Consider the following 21,816-nt stretch of genomic DNA (forward strand, 5'->3'; position numbering starts at 1 on the left):
CCATTGGTTTGTGTGTGTGTGTATGTGTTATCTCAGGACAGCTCCAATTCAAATAGTGGATATTTTCTCATGGGTTTACTCAATTTTATTATAGCTAGAAATTAACATTTAAATGGAAATCAGTTCAAAATACAGGTCACTTGGCTTCAGTAGGCTTTCTAGCTTAAGTAGTACTGGTTAGGCAAAAGTAGCAACAGAAAAGTTACAATATTGCTCTTGTCACTTAGGAAAACAATCTGTAATAGTATTATTGTTTGGTGCAGCTTTTAACATATTTGTCTTGTGTTGGACATTGTGTCTTCTCCAAAATTTCCTTATGTAAAGATGTCAGAGGTTCCTTCCCACTTGTGGCTTCTCCTTTATTCCCCATCTAATTTGCACAATAAGTGGTAGGTTTGGAATATTAGATGGCTGTTACCCTCTTAGTGCTGGAGAAACTCAAACCATGCAGTAGTCACAGAGCAGCAGTGCTTCCAAGTAGTAAATCATAGATACACCTCTTTCATCCTTTAAAAGTCTGTTTGTATTATGTTCCTTTTTACCCTGTATGCCAAGGTTTCTGGGTAACTTTGAGTTCCTGTTGTATCCTTCCTAAAGAGCTTATTGCCCCAGAGTACCACAGCAGGCTTCTTCCCATTGTGTCAGAATTGCCACTAAATCCGTTCCTCTGTTCCCCTTCCTCTCATTCATGGTACACACCTTTCTTACTCCCCTCCTGAGGTGGCCCAGAAAGACCTTCACTTACAACCATAATCATAGAAAGCCGTGTGGCTTCTAGTAGTGATACTGTGGACTCCTCAGACTGGACATCGCTGGGCTTGCTCCAACTCAGATCTGTTTCTAGAGATTCCATCTTTGGCCTCTGGTTTTGACATACTGATTGTGGTTGATCTCATCTTTGTACAAGTCTTTGTCATGTCCTGAAGTTGATTATATGCAACTTCTTAAACCCCAGGCCAGATCTCCCTTCAGTGCTTCAAACCCTAAATCTATCCCAAACTGGATCCTTAGCCTCCAGAATTGGACATGATCTATATTCCCATTTTCACGTGCTTTGCATCACTGGGAACTTGAAAGTCCTTCCTGCTTCCTCTACTTAGCTGTGTGCCCGTGTTCACAGCCTGCTAATCTTGTTCACAGACAGTTGCCTTTCGTCCCTGTCTTGGTTAAAGCTTCATTGTGGTGTGGATTACAGGAGAGACTTCCCTTAGCCTCAGCAGTGCTGCTTACTTACAGATTCTCTCAGAATATCTTCATCAACCTGCCCAGGAGTGTACTTCCTCTGTGATTCTTGGCAAGGAAAATAAACAGCCATGACTCCCAGTTTACACCTCCAGATTCTCCTAGAATAAACAGCAAGTATGGTAGGCCATGGTTAATGCACATTTCCCAGTGTCTTGGTTAGGGTTTTGATGTTGTTATTTAGAGACACCGTGACCATGGCAACTCTTATATAGGTAAAACATTTATTTGGGGTGGCTTACATTTTCAGAGGTTTCGTCCATTATCGTCATGGCAGGACATGGCGGCGTGCAGGCAGACATTGGTGTTGGAGAGGTAGCTAAGAGTTCTACTTCTTGTGCAAGCAACAGAAAGTAGTCTTAGACACTGGGTGCATTTTGAGCATGAGACCTCAAAGTCCACAGTGGCACACTTTCTCCAACAAAGCCATACCTCCTAAAAGTGCCACTCCCTTTGGGGGCCATCTTTAACAGTCCCAAACTTAAACTAAAGTTCATAGTCTCTTCTGAGAGTCTGTCAGTCTCTTATCTGTAACCGCCAGTAAAATTGAAATTAAAAAAAAAAACAGGTCACATACTCCCAACATATGACACTGGATATATATTACCTGTTCCAAATGAAGGAAAGGGAGGATAGTGAGGAAATATTGGACAAAAGCAAGACTGAAAACCATCAGGGCAAATTCCAAACTCAGCATCTTCATGTCTGATGTCAAAATGCTCTTCTTATATCCCACTCCTTCCAGCTTTGTTGATTGCAACACACTTCTTTCTCTTGGGCTGGTTCCACTCCCTGCCAGCCGCTCTCCTCGGCAGCTATCTCATGGCTTTGGCATCTCCAATATCTTGGGGTCTCCAAGGCAATCCAGGCTTCAGCTTCACAGCTTCATGAAATGGCCTCTTTGGGCCTCCATTCAGGGACATCCTGACACATGTCTGGCTCAGTGGATTCCTGTAGTCATTGAGGGAAATTCCATAATCCCTTCTATCCTTAACTCCAAAACCACATGGCTGAAGCTTCCGAGTTCTGCTGCTTGTTGCGGATGGAACATGGTCCTCTTGTTCAGTTACATCTTCACCAGCTTCTGCCTTCTAGGTGCTGGGATTAAAAGTGTGCCCCATCACCATCCCTTAGCCTTCTTTATCACTAGTTGGAATTTAGCTGGATGGCATCTTGCCCTGAGGTTACCACTCCCTTTAGACAACATATTAATATTTTTTCTATTGAGGCAGGCCCCCACAGTTCAATAACTTAGCACCACTGTCTTCCATGTTTTTACGAGTATGTTCCACTAAGCAACACTTAACGCTTAAGCGTTCAACTCCTTTCCTAATCCACAGTCCCAAAGTCCATATTCCTTATAATAAAGGCACAGTCTGGCCTATCCCAGCACTATCTCGGTCCCAGGTTCCAACTTCTGTCAGGGTTTCTATTGCTCTGAAGAGACATCATGACCACGGCTGTAGGACCCAGCCATGATAAACTCCATAGAGGCCCAAGTCTCAGTAGTTTACCCTAAGACAATACCTGGTTACAAGAAAGACCACAACCGAGACTGGGAAGCACCACCCAGAACACACCATCCAAAGGAAGTCCTAACGTTCCAACCATTATAGATAGGATCACCTGCCAGCACACACCCTTCGCTTTTCACCAAGACACCCTTCGACAAATGTCAGCCAATCAGGGGTTCTGAATCTTAGAAATCTCACCCCAACTTTTGCCATTTAAAACCCAACCCCAACTGAACTCTGGGCTGTCCAATCACGCCAATTCCTTGGACACGAGAGCGCCAGTCCACGAACTTATGTAAGAATAAAGGCTCTTTGCTGTTACATACAGGACTCTGTCTCCTAGTTGGTTTTGGGGGGACTCCGTGATCTAGGCATACCAAGGACAACTCATAATTTTCTTTTTTTTGATACACAGTTCCTCTATGAAACAGTCCTGGCTCTCCTGGAACTCACCCTGTAGACCAGGCTCAGATCAGGATCTCAGAGAGATCCACCTGCCTCTGCCTTCCGAGAGCTGGGATTCCCACCTCCTTCCAGCACGGCAACTCTTAGAAAAACATTTCGTTGGGGTGGCTTACGTTTTCAGAGGTTTAATCCATTACCATTGTGTTTCCCATATGGTAGCATGCAGGCAGACACGGTGCAGGAGTAGCAGCTGAGAGTCCCACATCTTGACTCACAGGCAACAGGAAGTGGTTTGTCTAACTGGGCGTGGCCTGAGCATATATGAGAACTCAAATCCGGCCTCCAGTAGTTGCTGATGTATGTAGACAGAGGGTTTGTTTCCACACACAGTTCAGCAGTCAGGAGGCAGCCATAAAAGAAACCTGGCCAGGGTCTGAGTGTGAAGATAGACGGCAGACCAGGGACTACAGAATCTGCATGACTCAACATGTGAAGTCTGGAAGATTTCCAGGAGCTTAGGTTGCATCCAACAAAGATGCACAGGGACTGGAAGTGGTTCAGCAGGCTGGGGTCTGTGAGACCCAGGCCTGAGGGGAGTTCGTGCCCATTCACTAACACGACTGGATGCCATCTGGAGGGCTCTGCAGCGCTAGACTGCTTTCAGGTTTATCTACTGCAATCTTGACTCCAATTGGAGGGTATTGAGAGGTTGTTGGGACCTTAAGAGGTTGGGCCTCATTGGAGGGGACTGAAGTAGATCTATGGAAAGATTAGCTCCTCTCAGAGTGAACTGTTATGAGTCAGCCTAAAGCTGAATGCTTTTTAATTCATAAAGCTCACTGCCTCAGGCATTTTGTTATATAAAGAAAATGGACAAAGACATTGTCCATAAACATTTGCTGAATGAATACTATTTTCAAAATTATCTCAATATGGTAAATTTATTTATTTAATACATTTATGTGGGGTGGTGGTGGTGCATGTCTTTAATCCCAGCATTCAGGAGGCTGAGGCAGGAGGATCTCTGTGAGTTTGAGGCCAGCCTGGTCTACAAGAGCTAGTTCCAGGACAGGCTCCAAAGCTACAGAGAAACCCTGTCTCGAAAAACTGAAACAAACAAACAACAACAAGAACAAAACTCAAAACCCATTTATTTATTTACACACACACACACACACACACACACACCCGCTCTCTGTGTGTTTCTGTCCTAGGAACTAAACTCAGCTCGTCAGGCTTAGAGCAAGCACTGTTGAGTGCTGAAGCTGTCTCTTTAGCCACCTTCACTGTTTTTGTTGTGTGTGTGCTGCTGTTTAAAGCCAGGAATGGGAGCTGGAGGTAGGGGAATGGTTCATTGGTTAAGAGCATTTGTTGCTCTTGCAGAGGATCTAGGTTCAGTTCCCAGCATCCACATGGTGGCTCACAACCATCCATATCTTCAGTTCTAGGGCATCTAATGCCGTTTCTGACCTCTGCTGGCAGTAAGCACACACTTGGTGCACATACATACATGTAAGCAAAATACTCATAAATACATCTAATTTTTTCCAATATAAAAATCCAGGTATGATGGATCATACTTGTCTGGAGATGGAGGCAGGAGACCAAAAATAGTTCAAGCCTGGTGTAGGTTTCAGAACAAAATCTTATTTTTAAAAATGAGGTAAAAATTTAAAATTTTCTGTTATTTTAATAGTCTTGTTGTTGTTGTTGTTTGAGACAGGGCCACAAAAGACAGTATGTAGTTCTGACTATTGTGGAACTCAACTATTGTAACCGGGCTGATCTCACAGAGATCTGCCTTCTCTACCTCTGGAGAGTTGCCACCTCTACAGAATTAGTTTTTCTTTCTTTTTTCTTTCTGTCTATTTATTTGTTACAGTGGAGTTGTACACCTTTAATTCCAGTAGTTAGGAAGCAGGCAGATCTCTCTGTGTTTAAGGCCAGCCTGGTGTACAAAGCAAGTTCCAGGACAGCTAGGGCTAACCAGAGATAGCATGTCTCAAAAAAAAAAAAAAATTAAACATTTTAAAATGTAAGTTATTGAAGAAAATTTTCTATCAAAAATAAATAAAAACTGTTTGAGAATAGTGTTTAGGCCCTTCTTTGTTGTTTAGTTTTTTAAGATAGGGTTTCTCTGTCACTGGCTATACTGGAACTAGCTCTGTAGACCAGACTGGCCTGAACTCACAGAGATCTGCCTACCTCTGCCTCCCAAGTGCTAGGATTAGAGATGTGCACCACCAGCCCAACTTAGGTCCTCATTTTGAGCTCCACTCTTAATAGTTGTATTTATCTATTATGTATAAAATGTTCCTCCTGCATGTACACCTCCATGCCAGAAGAGGGCACCAGATCTCACTCTAGAAGGTTGTGGTTGCTGGGAAGTGAACTCAGGATCTTTGGAAGAGCAGGCAATGCTCTTAACCGCTGAGCCATCTCTCCAGCTCCAACAACTGAACTTTTGACGGACACTTGTGCCCTCTGAACTTGTCTTGGCCGAGTCTACTGGGCACCCCCTACATCTGAAACAGTCATGTGCCTGCGTCAAGGCAGGCCAGAATTCAGTTCTTCCTGACCTCACACAGGCTGCTCTTCTCAGGCCTCAGAGCTGAATGGATTCTGTTCAGTTAGACTGTGTACATCTGGGATGAGCTGCTGTGAGGTCCAAATTGTCTCTAGCACACCTCTCATGGCCTCTACATGTGAAAAGACATCAGCTGAAGGGCATGGCTGATTCTCCCAGGCAGTAGAGGGAGCTGCTTCATATGGGACTTGAACTCACATTTTGTCAGGCTTGGCAGCAAGCACCTTATCCGTCTTGTTGGACTCGACACCTAGTTTTTTCACAGAGCTCATAAAATAAATTATTTTGGTTCTCTTAAATTTGTTAAAACTTGCTCTGTGGCACAGAATATCATCACTGTTAGAGATCCCATGGACTGCCGCCCAGAGTGTACCCGTTAGCTGAAGTCTGTTAAGTCCATCTGTGTATGATGTAGCTTAATTTGAAGTTTCTTCATGGATTTTGTTTGGATGACATATGGACAGATTAACAGCAAGACACTGAAGTCACTTTGCACTGTTCTATCAGGACCAGACTAACTTCTTATGCTTGTTACTGTTTACTGTATGAAACTGTAAGGCCTGATGCTCACTGCATTTAAGAATCGCATGGTTTGGCCAAGTGGTGGTGACACAGGCTTTTAATCACAGCAGGGAGGCAGAGGCAGTCAGATCCGAGTCTGAGGCCAGTCTGGTCCACTGAGTGAGTTCCAGAACAGCGAGGGCTACACAGAGAAACTGGATTCAAAAACAACAACAAGGATAAAAAGGACTGCTCAGTCTAACAAGAAAGTAGCCTTTCTTCCTCCTAGTTTCAGTCAGACATCACTGTAACAGTTATCCTGCAGAAAAACAGCTCTGATACCAGCTGGACTGCAGCCCTGTAGACTACAAAATAAACTCATGGCTCCATTCCACTAGGCTTGTGATAATTTATCACAGTAGAAACAAGAAGTTAGTACACAGCACTGATTTAAAAAGGGATACTTTTCAGACAAACTGCTTAGGAAATAAAGCTTTATTGTACAAAATTTACATTTACTGTATACATCAGGTATATCAACTAGAACCTCTTTGAGGTTTTTCTGTGAAAACTATTTCTAACATATCCCCGAAAGTATACATTTCTGTATAGCATATATCCAGCAGCTCATTTTATGATTTCTTTGGGATGAGGGAGAAGGCTCAAAACTGATCAAAACAGTGCAGGAGGAAGGCCACTGCCGAAGAGGAGACGCCAAGAGCTGGGAATCTTCCATGGCAAGGCACATGCTGTGGGGTTGTTACTCTGTAACAGAACAGTAAAAGACAGTTTTATCTTTAATATAGCCACTCAGAGATCTCCTTTGGTCCTGACACTTGTAGCTAAAGCAACAAGTTTTGTACATAATTAGATAAAATAATGTTTCTAACCTTCATCTCAAATATATTCCCTGCTTCCCACCTGAGTGCTGGGATTAAAGGTGTGCAACATCCCTCTTTGTAAGGCCTACAGGCTCATTTCTCTGAGTATATGTACTGGCTAATTTTGTGTCAACTTGACACAAGCTAGGGTCATCAGAGAGGAGGGATCCTCAGCTGAGGAAATGCCTCGAAGAGATCCATCTGTCAGGCATTTTCTCAACTAGTGAGCAATGAGAAAGGGCCCAACCCATTGTGGGTGGTGCCCTCCCTGGCCTGGTGGTAGTGGGTTCTATAAGAAAGCAGGCTGGGCAAGCCAGGGAAAGCAAGCCAGTAAGCAGCTCCCCTCCATGGCCTCTGCATTAGCTTCCACCCCCAGGTTCCTGCCCTGTTTGAGTTCCTATTCTTTCTTCAGTAATGAACAGCAATGTCGAAATGTAAGCCAAACAAACCCATTCCTCCCCAAGTCTTTTCCGTCACAGCAATAGAAACCCTAACTAAGAGAGTATAGCATTCACTCCACGACAGGAAAAGATATGTCACTTATAGTATATTCAACAGCCATGGTACTGCTCACATGGCCACAGCAACACTACTTTTCCTACAGCACTGAGCTGCACAGAATTCTGATTTATTATTATAAGAAGCTGCCTGGGACAGCACTTGGAGCACACACCTTTAATCCAGCACTGGGAGGCAGAGTTCAAGCTTCAGAACAACCAGAGCTACATAGAGAGAACCTGTACCAGAAAGTAAACCTACCAACCAAACAAAACCACAAAACAAAAAGGTGTTGTCACAAATACTGTGACATGAACAGTGAGCACATTGAGGAATGTAGGGCTTTCCTGTCTGGAAATCTGCCTTAATCAAACAATGAGATAACACATCAGTTAACTGTCCTCCCTTATTCTCAAGTTTGGCTCAAAATAAATTATGTAAAGATGTTTATTTACTGAACAAACTTCCATCTCTTTAGTCTACTTACACATAAAATGCAAGTTAATGAACACAGACCGAGTCAGATCAGAGACTTACAGACGGTTTGACTATTTGAAGCCATTCATTAAGATACTCGACAAGACTGACTGCATCTGGGATATTGTCCCCTTCTGAAACGAATTTCAGCAGAACTGCCATTTGGATTTCTTTAGAACAGCTACAAGAAATAAGAAGAACAATTCAGTGTTTTCTCCTGATATGAGATGCTTATTGTAGTGTGTGAATCTTTATAGTTAAGTTAGCATGCCTCATGTTAGACAAAGAAAAGACACCACTTTGTAAGAAAGATTTATTTTTACTTCCTATCGCCCCATATGTTCTGCTTCCGAGGAGCCGGGGAAATATGCCAGTGTGTGCCTCATTCTCATTCTCAGGGAAAACCAACATGAAATGTGTTCTGATCTACTTCAAAAGCCTACTTTGAGCCATGCAGTGGTGATGTACACCTTTAAACACAGTGCTTGGGAGGCAGAGGCAGGCAGATCTCTGTGAGTTTGAGGCCAACCTGGTGTACAAGAGCTAGTTCCAGGACAGGCCCCAAATCTACAGAGAAACCCTGTGTCAAAAAAAAAAAAAAAGGGAAATGAAAAATGAAACATCAAAATATAAATAAATTGTTCCAGAAAAACAAACTGAAAAGCTCATACAGTTTTTGGGAGAGAAATTTTAAATGTTTTCAAAACAAAAAACAGAAGGGGCTAGAGATCTGGCTCAATGGAAAGTTCTTGCAGAAGTAGCATTCCTGAGGACCTGGGTTTAATCCCAACCTCAGTGGAAGGGGGTAAAAAACTCATAAAAATCCATAAACAACAAGGAAGAAGTTCAATCAGGAATAAAATCTAATGTGCCATGCACCATGGGCATTAGCCCTGCCAGTGAAGAGATTAAAAAAGCTAAAAGTGCAGAATGCTAGATCCCTTTGTTTGAATCCTGGCTCTATTTATTATGTTTATAGTTGTGAGGAGGTCATTTAAGCTCGTAGCTTTTGAACTGTTTTTCTTTTCTTTTTAAAGATTTATTTATTTATTATGTATACAATATTCCTTCCATGTATGCTTGCAGGCCAGAAGGGGACACCAGATCTCATTACAGATGGTTGTGAGCCACCATGTGGTTGCTGGTAATTGAACTCAGGACCTTTGGAAGAGCGGTTAGTACTCTTAACCGCTGAGCCATCTCTCCAGCCCCCTGAACTGTTTTTCTTACGTGGTTAGCAAAGGTAAATGTATCTGTAGTGAACCATGCATCAACAGTACAGCAAAGTGCCAAGCACCATCATGTTGGTTACTTATTACAGTTATTAGCCACAATGTTCCTTCAGGGTCTGCAAAAGCAAACAAACTTGATTGATTATTTCTAAGACAGTTTCGCGAGGTAGCCCAGACTAGACTCGAACTCTCAATCCTCTTGCCTTAGCGTCCTAAGTGTGGGACTACAGGAATGCTGACACTACGTCCAATGAGACAGACTTATTGAAACCTCTGTGTATTAGCAGAGAAAGGATGTGTTTGTCCACATGCAGCCGTGGCTCACAAAAGTCTATCTGAGGAACACAGGGATGCGCTCATTTCCATCTCCTCCCAGCAGAGGGTAGAGCAGAACATATGGTACTGGACGTCAACAGATGCCTCCTGTAATGTGCGTGAAAGAAAGACCGAAAGAAATACGATCGTTTTTACCTTTCCTTTCATTTACACCTTGTGTATAATTCATAGACTAATCAAAACAAACTGTACACAAATGTCTAAAACAATTATAAACCATGTTGTGGGTATGTGATATAGACATGAATAATTTGCATTAGTATAGATTTTGCTTTATTGATAGAGATTTACGGTCAATTTTGTTATATGTATAAATGTTTCTGATGTAACTTTTACTTGATAACTGTTTTGTTATATGTAATTTTGCTATGTTAAAGTTAAAGCCTTTTTTTGTTTAAACCGAAAAAGGGGAAATGATGGAGGAAGGTCATTGGTTAAATTAAAAGAAGCTGCTTGGCTCTCATTGGTTAGGAGATAGGTGGGAGGAGTAAACAGAACAAAACACTGGGAGGAAGAGGAAGTGAGGTCAGACCCGACAGCTCTCCTCTCAGGAGAGACGCCATGCTCCAGGCTCCTGGGCAGACACACGCGATGAAGCTCTGAACTAGAATCTTTCCGGTAAGACTGGTGCTCACAGATTGTTAGAGATGGGTTGATTGGGATATCAGAATTAGCCAGTAAGGGCCAGAGCTAAAGGGCCAAAGCAGTGTTTAAAAGAATACAGTGTCCGTGTAATTATTTCGGGGCATAAGCTAGCCGGGCAGGCGGCTGGGGTTTTGGGGATGTAGCCCCGCCGCCCCATATTACAACAGGTATGCACTGAATAAAGGCAAAATGTGTGACGCTGAACAGTGCTGATTAGAACTGAGTTCTTCTACGCAGCTGAAGGCAGTGCTAGTTTCAGCTGGATAACCTGGAGGTGCATGTGTAACCACCAGGGTGACCATGAAGAGAACCTCTATAGAAAGGTTACAAGTCTATTTCAGAGGCAGAGAGCAAGCATGCATAAACTCTTTCATGAGGACCCAAGTTCAATCCTTTGAACCACAAACAACTACACATACAACACAAAGGGAAAAGAGAAAAGAATCAAAATCTATCACTACAAAACATCAAGTAACATAAGAAATGGCAAACAAAAAGCTGTAAAACACACAAAAAACAAATGGCAAATGACAAAAGTCCTTCCTCATCAGTAATTGTTTAGTAAAGGATTAAACACTATAGAAGAACAGAGGAAAATCAGTCTGGTGATGCATGCTTTAGTTCTAGCACTTAGGAGGTAACTACAGGGAGATCACAGGTTGAGCTATTAAAGTAAGTTGAAGGTCAGCCTACAGTACAAATAGATTCCATACACTTGGGAAGTGGAAACAGGAGGATCAGGGGTTCAAGGCCAACTTGGGCTACACAGACAAAGAGACACAAAGAGACAAACTTACCTTTCATCATAGAGTGTTTTTGTGATGCCACCTCCAGGAATGCGGATACAAAATTCAGAATCACTCATTTCAGGAATGCACTTACTTTTTTCCATTTCTAGCCAGTTAAGGCTATTTATTTTATTTTGAACACTCGTTTGCATAGAAGGTGTAAGCAGATACCGGAAGGGAGTACTAGAAAAATCATATTATGTTTTTTTAAAAAGTTACAAACACCAGAGAATCCCATCTCAAAAAACAAAGAAGCAAACAAGTCAGATCTTAGAATAGTAAGAATAGTTCATATACTACTTTATTAACTTTGGGATAAAGTATAAAAGCTTCTATTTCTGGTAAATTTTGTCTTTTTTATATTTAAGAACTCACTCTGAGCCAGGTGGTGGCGGCACACACCTTTAATCTGGGAGGCAGAGGCAGGTGGATCTTTGTGAGTTCAAGGTCAGCCAGGTCAACAGAGTACAGAGCAAGTTTCAGGACAGCCAGAGCTACACAGAGAAACCTTGCCTTGGAAAAAAAAAAATCACAGCAATGGCAAGAACGTACCTTCGAAGTTGCACATCATTACAGTGGTATGAATGGCTGCTTGAAAGAACAATAATCCTTGCACAGCTGATACTTTTCACCCAGGCCAGCAATTTTTCACAGAATGACTTGGATTTATACTTTGTAAGCCATTGAGACAGTAGAAAAAAAGTAAGAAATTGAGTTCTGAGTATAAAAATAACCTATGTAACCATTTATCTATCAATTTCACGTGATAATAATATGACTTACTGACACACTAAAATGATCAGTACCCTCAAATCCACTTACTTCTTTTAAATTGAAAAGGAAGGGTAAAGATCAATGACTTAAAGTATCTTTATAATCATAAAATAAATTGTGAAGAATGTAGATCTCTATCCTAAGGAAAACTTCCCTTCTCTTTACTTAATCTATTGTACTTAATAACCAACTACATAGTTATATACAAGGTATTCTTATTAAAAATTTCATTGCATTATGATCACAAGTAGAGATAAGCAGAATAATTTTTAAAAAAGGAATAATCAGGTGAACACAAAGTAAAGAATATCTGGCTTTGATTTCTCAAAGAAATCAATACTGAGAAGAACAGAAAGATGAGGGCAACAGTTAAGAATACCAACTAAAAGATGTAACTGCCAAGCGTAACATGCCAGCCTTGACTGGATCTAGAACATGAAGATTTTTGAAAATAATTGGGAAGATCTAAATACACTGAATGACACTTCCAAGTCAGTAATAATAGTGCCAGGGTTAAGAATGATGTTGTGGTTGCGAGACTGTCCTTGTTTTTAGTATAATCTCACCCCCGCCCCCATGACTGATATGGAACTCTGAGCCTCAAATACATACTACGAAAATGCTCTACTACTCAGCAGAGCTTGGGTATCTGTCCTTGTTCCTCAAAGCTGTGTGGATATTTAAGGATGAAATATATAAGTGTGTTTGCCTAGTAAGACCAAGGTCCTGGTAGTAATTTTTAAAATTGGAAAAACAAAAAGAAAAGCGCACACACTCCCAACAAACAAATATAAAAAATGTAGCAAGAGTGGTGCAATGATGCACTTAAAAACAATGCCACACAGAAAGAGAATGAGCAGGCCACTGAGGCACTCACCCAGAACACTGACGAGACATCTGCTCTAGGGTCGGCCCCCTCTATCATAGTGATTTACCTTGTCACTGTGTGTTCTGGGATAGCTGAGAATATTCTATTTCTTCACTTGGAAGAATTCTTACTTGTATTCTTTTTCACATATATTATATTTATGTAAAAAAAATAGAAACTATGCTACAGATAACTTTTCCAGTAAAACTTTTTTTTTGTTCAAGACAGGGTCTCACTATGTAGCTCTGGCTGTCCTGGAACTTGCTTTGTAGACCATGGTGACCTTGAATTCAGAGATCCACCTGCCTCTGCCTCAAGTGTTGGGATCAAGAGGTGCCCCCCCCATCTTCCACTAAACTCTTAACAGGGAATGATAGTGCACACCAGAGAGGCAGCGTCTAACTCTAACTACATAAACAGACTCTGGTCTCCAAAAACAAAAACAAGAACCTTGTGTATTTCTGACCTCCTGAAGATAATAAATAATCCAGTCAACAAATGTTGACTGAATTTCTGTATGTAAAAGCACTATCCTAGGAGCTGGGCAAGGCATGGAATGACATAATGTCACCCTAATTTACTCTCCACCAGAAAAGCAATAAATACACGATATGGCAGGTAATGAGGATTTCTGAAGTGAGCACACGCTGAGCAGACATGATGTGGTCTGGGAAGATAAGCAAATACTAAAGAGAAGCAAGTCTTTAGCAGGAAAGCATACTAGGTAGAGACTCTGAGATGGGAGTGAATTTATTGTCTGAACATTACCACAGGCAACAGTGTGGCTGAAGGCTGGCTATGCAGGGCAGCTACCAGAATTCTCTGCAGTCATGGCAATGTTTTTTGGAGGTGGGAAGGGGAGTGGGTAGAGTTTCGAGACAGGGTTTCTCTGTGTAGCTCTGGCAGTCCTGGAACTCGCTTTGTAGACCAGGCTGGCCTTAACTCAGAGCTCTGCCTGCTTCTGTCTCCCAGATGCTGAGATTAAAAGTGTGCCCCACCACCACCCGGGATAGCAATGTTCTTATGACAATCTCTTGCTATGTGTACCACAGAGACTACCTAAATGTATACATGGGGCTAGAGATTATTTTATCACAGCCAGGCAGAGTCTCATAGGTCCTTGTAGAGAATTAATTTTGAGAGACAGAAAGCCCCTGAGTGCTATAGAGATAAATACTTTGCACTGGGGATCTTAGTTTATTGATACATATTTAAGGTCAATTTTGTTATATGTAAATTTCTGCTCTTGATTAAGGTATTGTGTTTGTGCAGCTCATTTAAAAATGTAATGTATAATTAAGAAATATAGGTTAATAGATAGTCATCTATAATAGTCAAGCTTGTAGTCATGTTAGTTAGGTCTTCTAGCTATTCAGATGGATAGGTATTCTTCAAACCTTTCAACAACTAACAGAATATAGCATTTAAAATGTTTTAAGAATTGAGGACTTTTCATGACAATGAGATACATCTGCTCCTGGCAGCACCAACCTACTTTAAGAGGATGATGGGCATAGAAGAGGCTCCTTAGGAGTTTGATAGCCATTTGGGCAAGAAACTGCTCTTGCCCGGACTGTTTGATGGTATATTGTACGAACTGGACATGCAGGACCCATAGAAAAATGACTGCTAAACTTGCCCTAAAGGTGAGACAGTCCTTCATTCCTGCTTCATGAAAGAATCTGCCAGACATTCTGCAGGATGCAGAAGAAAGTGACTGACAAACAGCCAGTAGAAGCAAAATAGTCTTTCAAATTTCCTGCTTCATGGAAAAGTCTGCTGGATACTATGAGCCTGTAGGCTAAAGATGGATGCCCCAATGATACAGAAGAACTTTGGGTGACTGTCCAGGCAGTGGGATGTCTCTATAAATTCTAGAGTTTTGAAAGTTGCTTACAATGCACTTCCTGTTAATTTAGGTAATATATCCTTTTGAGGTCTTTGATGGAGAGGAAGACAGTTATGGTTTTCCTTTGTTATGATAAAAGACAACGTAGATATAAATATTGTAACTGTAATTCTTGCTTGATACCTGTTTTGTTATATGTAATTTTACTATGTTAAAGTCAAAATCTTCCTTTTTATTTAGACAGAAAAGGGGAGGTGATATGGGATTCCCCTCTGTATGCTGTGAATTGAATATGTTTTATTACCATTGGTTAATAAAGAAACTGCTTTGGGCCCATGGCAGACAAGAACAGAGCAAGACAAGAATTCCAAGCAGAGACAGAGAAGGCCAGAAGTGAGTGAGAGGCCATGTAGCTACTGAAGGAGACAAACACCCTGGAACCTTTCTGGTAGGCCACAACTTCGTGTGATACACAGATTAATAGAAATGGGTTAATTTAAGATGCAAAAGTTAGTTAACAAGAAGCCTAAGCCACTGGCCAAACAGTGTTGTAATTAATATAGTTTCTGTGTTATTATTCGGGTCTGGGCGGCCATGAAACAAACAAGTAGGCTCCATTTAGGTGCTCCAGGCACCTGAAGGCTTCAAGGAGGAAAAGATGTGATTTGACCTGGTTCAGATGACTGGTATTACTGTTGGAACAGACTGTTAAATGTTTGTGGAAGCGAAACAGAAGCTTAAGTGATGACAAAATTTTATAAAATTAAGTAGCGACTAGAGCAGTTTTGATAAATAATTCATATACCAAAATTTTTCTGCAGTGCTACCCAAATTGAGAATGTAATAAAAACTTACAAGTCACAATTCTTTCCAGTATAAAAATTAAATTATAAACTGGGCGGTGGTGGCGCACGCCTTTAATCCCAGCACTCGGGAGGCAGAGGCAGGTGGATCTCTGTGAGTTCGAGGCCAGCCTGGTCTAGAAGACCAGGAACCAAAAAGCTACAGAGAAACCCTGTCTCGAAAAAATCAAAACAAAACAAAATTAAATTATAGTAACAAAACTGAAATATTATAAACTTTTTGTCAAAATCAGAACTTTCCTAAGTGTACATAACACAGGAGAAATGATTCTATGTCTTGATTTTCAATGCTTGTTTGACTTTGTGTTTTGTTGCTATACTTTAATGAATTTAAAAAAGTAAATATACCAACCTTAATGAAAATTGATCTTAACTGAAGCACCACTAGGTTCCGTGAAGGTAATGCATATACTACAAGGAGAAGAAAGGAAATTACAGGATAGGCTACAATGAAGAAGTTGCTAAGTTGAAATTATTAGTATGATCAGTAACATTTGTGTACAATAGCTTTTGCACTTAAATATTTTCACCAGTTAAAATAAAGGCTTTAGAACTAGTGTACAAGTGTGAAGACCAGAGTCTGGATCCCTAGAACCCACATGTGATGGTTAGCATTGTTTGTCAACCTGACTCCAGCTGGAACCAACTAGAACCACATGTGATGGTTAGCATTGTCTGTCAACCTGACTCCATCCGGAACCAACTAGAACCCACATGTGATGGTTAGCATTGTCTGTCAACCTGACTCCATCCGGAACCAACTATAACACACCTGTGAGGGATTTGATTAGACCATCTGAGATAGGAAGAGCCTCCCTAAACCTGGGTAGCACCTTTTGGTGGCAGCTCATAAAACTACATGGAAAAGGAAGCTCTTGCTTTTTGCCTGTTAGCCCTCACTCACTTTAGCTGGTAAGTTAATCTATCCCGTTGCTGAGGTATTCCTTTGCTGGCATTAGAAACTACTTCTTTGCCAGGCAGTGAGGCAAAGGGAGGCAGGCCTGTGAGTTCCAGGTCAGCCTGTTCAACTGAGTGAGTTCCAGGACAGTCAGGGCTACAAAGAGAAATCCTGTCTCAAAAAACAAACAATGAAAACAAAAAGAACCTACTTCTTCAGGATTCCAATATAGACTGAAAACCAGCTGAAGCATCTAACTTCACTGACTGAATAACTCCTGGAATCTTGGCCTTTTAGAATCAGTCATTTTTGGACCAGCCAGACCCTGTCAGCCACTCCAATATTATATTATATATGCATTTTTATCAGTTCTGTTGTAGAAAACCCTCACTGATACACCATGTATTATACAGTCATGGTGGACATGGCAGCTCAATTCCTACAGCAAGCTGGCTAGCCAGACTAGCTGTACCATGGGACTCTGGGTTTACTTGACTCTACCTCAATGAATGAAATGAAGAGTGATCAAAACACACAGGCTCTAAGTGCTACGCCCTTTCCAACTATAGTCCTTTAGCTCCTTCCTTTAGGTCTTATTTTTTTTATTTTTTTATATTTATTTATTTATTATGTATACAATATTCTGTTTGAGTGTATGTCTCCAGGCCAGAAGAGGGCACCAGACCTCATTACAGATGGTTGTGAGCCACCATGTGGTTGCTGGGAATTGAACTCAGAACCTTTTAGGTCTTGATGCTTTACTTTACTGTTTTGCAAACAGGTCTTAAAATGTGCCCAGGCTGGCTGGAATTCTGTTGAAGTGATCATCCTGTTTCACCCACTATGTAGCTGGAGTATAGGAGTATGCCAGCAAGCCTGGCTTATAGTCTAATTTTAATTTTCAAAGTCAAGAAATTTGCTGGATGGTAGCACATGCCTTTAATCCCAGCACTCAGGAGGCAGAGGCAGGCGGATCTCAGTGAGCTCGAGGCCATCGTGGGCTAAAGAGTGATTCTAGGCTAGCCAGGGCTACACAGAGAATACCTGCCCCCACCACCAGAAAAAAATCCAGAGAATAAAACAAAATCCTTATACAGTATAGTATTTAGTTGTATACACACACACACACAGTCCCCGTGGAGAACCTAATATGTCAGATCCTCCACAGCTGGAGTTAAAGTGGTTCTGAGTAGTCTGGTGTGGTGCTGGGAACTGTATTCAGGTCCTCTGGAAGAGTAGCAAGTATTCTTACCACTGAGCCATCTCTCCAGCCTCTAATTAACGTTTTAGTTTAGCAGAGCAGTGAGTTTTACCATAGTATTTCAAGTGTCACTGTATTTTGTTCCTTAGAGTCTATTACTAGTTTAAAAGAACTCAGGCTGGACATGTTCATTCACAGGAGGGCCAGGAGTTCCAGAAAAGCCTATGCTATATAGTGAGATTGTATCTCAAATAACTAAATACTCTACATAGAAAAAAATGCCATAGACATACCTTCAGTATTTATACTGAGTTCGTCTGAATTTTCTTCTGCAGTTGCGTAAGGGTTGTTTCCAACCATTGGCACCAGGCAATCAGTATAGAAATAACCAATCTTAGACATGTTCAGTGTAGAAATAATCAGATCGATTGCAAGCTGGCCAACATTTCCAACAGATACTGCCGGCTGAAATAAAAAAAGATATGCTCTATAATTACCAAAATTAGCAGCACTTTTAAGTTTAGGTAGCAAGAATACCGAATGCTTAAGCTTAGGCACACAGCAAGACAATGATTCTTTTACAAAGTAAAACAAACCAACAAACTTCCTGCCCTTGTAGAGCTTCCATTCTACTAAGGAAGTGGTTTGTTTGTGATAGCTTTAATACGTACAGTAGTGTCATGAAAGAATACAGTGTATGTGTGTGTGTGCTGTTTTCAGTAGGGTGATCAAGGATTGGGGGCTGGAGAGATGGCTCAGTGGTTAAGAGCACTGTCTGCTCTTCCAGAGGTCCTGAGTTCAATTACCAGCAACCACAAGGTGGCTCACAACCATCTGTAATGAGATCTGGCACCCTCCTCTGGTGTGTGGGCATACATGGAGGCAGAAAGTTGTATACATAATAAATAAATAAATCTAAAAAAAAAAAGAATAGGCTTACTCTAGGTGACAAAAGGCTACAGATTTCATGAAGAAGGTAAAGGGGAGAGCCACAGTTGCTAACAGTATTTTCAAGGTGGGGAAAAAGCAAGGAGAAGAGCTGAGGTATGAACAACAACCAAATCTTGGTCTTCTTTTAGTTAGCCTGCTACACTATTTACTCCAGAGTTCGGAACGATTGTATCCCCACATTAAACACAAACATACACATACACACTCTCTTCCCCATGGCTTCAAGGTGCCAAATATTTACCTTTACCGCACAAGAGTTCTAAGCTCTAATCTACTGGACGCGCCATGGGTTTATGGCACAGGCTACTCAATTCATATAAAGCTAAATTTCTGCCTAAACCTCTCCTGTTTTGTATTTCACAAAAGAGCAATCTTATTTATTTGTTTGCTTAAACCAGGGATTTTCTTACTTTTCCTTTACTAATTACACATAGTAATGTAATATGCAAATAATTTTATTTACCACCAAAAATATCTTTTGTGTCACATATGCAGCTTCCTGGTGTGTGGGCACAGGTGCTTGTAAACACATACATGGAGACAAGTGGATAATGTTGGGTGTGGGTATCTTGCTCTGTTACTGTCTTGGTGCCTTGAGACAGGATCTCTGAGTGAACCCAGAGCTAGGCTGGTGACCAGGAAGGCTCAGTGATCCTTCTATCTCTGCCCTCCATGGTGCTGGGGTTCCACAGTTTTTATGTGAGTGCCAGTGCTCCTCAAAATGGAGCTATAAGAGCTCTCACTGAGTCATCGTCTGAAGCTGTTTGTTATATTTTTAAACATAGATAAAAGTCTATGTACGTGTCCCAAGGCAAGGAACACAACTGTGATCCTTCCTCAGTCCATGGCTGAGGGCTCTCTATCTTCTGCACCCTTTCAGCCATTGCATTCTTTTGAATGGCAGTCTTCCCTGGTTACTTTTCCACTCTCACTGGTATTTTGACCCAGACTTCTAGTTACTTCCTGTAATTTCCTTAAGGATTTTGCTACTTTTGGGTACAACCATCAGTCTTATTATACTACTGGATTATACCCACTGGTATATAAACATACGACAGTACTTTTATTCCTTTGCAAAATTTATTTTTAATTTTATGAGCACTGATGTTTTGCCACTGGAGTCATGTCCTCTGTAACTAGAATCACGGACATTTGTGAGCTGCCATGTGGGTGCTGGGAATTGAACCCAGGTCCTCAAGAAGAGCAGCCATCTTAAAGAGCCATATCTCCAGCCCCTCCCCCTTTAACTTTCAAAACAATTTTCTTTGTTTTTTTTGTTTTTGTTTTTGTTTTGTTTTTCGAGACAGGGTTTCTCTGTGGTTTTGGAGCCTGTCCTGGAACTAGCTCTTGTAGACCAGGCTGGTCTCGAACTCACAAAGTGCTGGGATTAAAGGCTTGTGCCACCACCACCCTAATAGGAATTCTTAAAATTAAAAAAAAAAAGTGTACTTTTGATGCCATAGTACCTTCATTGCCAAACCACTTCTCAGGCCTCTAGAAAGCTAAAATGCTCTCGCAGTGGTCCACTACAGAGTAGGCAGGAACTTTATCTCCAATACATGAGCACATATGCCCTACCTCACTGGTTCTCAACCCTCCTATGCTGCCCCCTTCTACACCATTCCTCATGTTGTGGCTTAAAATCATTTTCACTGCTACTTTGTAATTTTGTTACTGTTATGAATCGTCACATAAACATCTGTGTTTTCAGATAATCTTAGGCCCTTATGGGCAGTTCAACACCAAAAAGGGGTGGGACTTGACCCACAGGTTGAGGTCAAGTCTCTACCTCCACTTCTCCCAGTTATGTGACCCCCCAGCAAACAGCATTCTTTATCATTTCATTAGTAACTTGCTTACCCCCTTGACCACCTAGTAACGGTGCCACTCCCAAACGAACACTTTGTAAAGCCTTACTTGCTTGAAACATAAGAGATCTCTGTCTCTCCTTTTATAGCAATACTACATTCTCCTCTGGTCCCTTCTAGGTCACTGGGCCTCAAGCCTACTCTTTCCACATAGCACTCTAAATTCTTTGCAGTTTTCTAGGCATATGTGCCTTGGTTTTGCCTAAAAGGTATCCATTTTTCAGGGCACTCTTAGACCCATCTTTTTAGTCACCGGTTTGTCTAAGAAATCAAAAGCCCCTTGTGTTTCTCCTGTCAACGCTTCAAAATTTAAAAACAATTTTAAGTGATGCGTCTGTCTGTGAGTACATATACATGTGAGCGCAGCTACCTGAGGGAGCCCCAAGAGTGTCAGGGCCCCTAGAGTTGCAGTTATACGCCACTCTGAGCCTGTAACTGAACTCCATTCTCTGCAAGAACCCTACGGGTTCTAATAAGTGAGCCATTTCTCTAGCTCCTTAACCCTCACTTTTTGTTGTTCTGGTTGGTTTATTTTTTCAGGAAAGGTCACCCTCCTTCAGGATGTTCTGTAGACGCCTTCTGGGAATACAGACTTGTTCAAAGCACTCGGCCTTCCTCCGGTCCACGATCTCATTTCTGTATCTTTTACAACCTTCCGTCTTCTTATTTATTGCTTTTACTGATGTACATGTGTTTCTAACTACACTGTAAACTTCGATGACAAGCATCTCTTCTAACAGTCACTGTAACAGAATGCGTATCAAAAATGACTAAACCAGGACAATTCTACAACTGTCCGTTAGCTAAGTTAGTTAGTTAGTTAAGCTAGTTAGTCTAGATCAGCACTGACCCAAATTACCTGAAAAAGAGACTTTCACGGATAAAACCTAAGGATTTTCCCCACACTACTTATGTGCCACGCATCTGCAATCTACAAACATTACAGTCGACAGACAACGAAAGCTACAGCAAGCAGGCTAGTTTTGATGGCGCTGACAGCAACAACCTCCAGAAGCAGCAACAAGAGCCCGGTTCTCCTAAAACCAGGTGGCGTTTCCCGGGTCGGGATGGCGACAGCGCCAAACTCAAGTGGAGACTCACCATCAGGAGTGTGAAGTTCGTTAGGTCGGGGACCGACTCCCCGCAGGGAACGAACATGATTACGATGGGCGGAAAAATAGCAGGAGCACGAGCACAGACCTGAGCGCAGGAGGCGGAACACGTGACCTGCCGGGGTCCTTCGGGTCCTTCGGGCGGCCGGCACTCTGCCTGAGCGTAGCGCGGAAAGAGGCCTCCAGCGCGCGGCCGGCTGCCTTTCCCGGGCCGCAGGTGGGGGACCGACACACGAGGATGTGGGGACCGCGCGTGGGGGCGGGAAATCCCTGAGGCGGTGGCGCGGTGGACGGCGGCGATCAGGCAGCTCGGAGGACAGCCCCGG

The 21,816-nt window shown here is 41.9% G+C and overlaps 1 protein-coding gene across 1 annotated transcript; it reads right to left on the reverse strand.

The window, feature by feature from the left end:
- Positions 1-6,726: 6,726 nt before the first annotated feature.
- On the reverse strand, positions 6,727-21,616 carry Psmg2 (proteasome assembly chaperone 2). Its single transcript, XM_075968414.1, has 7 exons — positions 21,480-21,616; positions 17,853-18,024; positions 15,813-15,871; positions 11,659-11,777; positions 11,116-11,289; positions 8,166-8,286; positions 6,727-7,014 (listed from the first exon to the last, which is right to left on the reverse strand). Exons 1-7 carry the CDS (start codon positions 21,534-21,536, stop codon positions 6,922-6,924), a joined length of 795 nt encoding a protein of 264 aa, XP_075824529.1. The 5' UTR covers positions 21,537-21,616; the 3' UTR covers positions 6,727-6,921.
- Positions 21,617-21,816: the final 200 nt, after the last annotated feature.

Source organism: Microtus pennsylvanicus, chromosome 4, assembly GCF_037038515.1.
Source record: "Microtus pennsylvanicus isolate mMicPen1 chromosome 4, mMicPen1.hap1, whole genome shotgun sequence".
NCBI classification, from domain to species: Eukaryota; Metazoa; Chordata; class Mammalia; order Rodentia; family Cricetidae; genus Microtus; species Microtus pennsylvanicus.

Coding starts and splice junctions, on each gene's coding strand:
- Psmg2 (XM_075968414.1), bottom strand. CDS start 21,536: ATGTTCGTTCCCTGCGGGGAGTCGGTCCCCGACCTAACGAACTTCACA. Junction 11,778..15,812: donor TAAGATCAATTTTCATTAAG/GTTGGTATATTT, acceptor TGGCTTACAAAG/TATAAATCCAAGTCATTCTG. Junction 11,290..11,658: donor AATGATGTGCAACTTCGAAG/GTACGTTCTTGC, acceptor TGATTTTTCTAG/TACTCCCTTCCGGTATCTGC.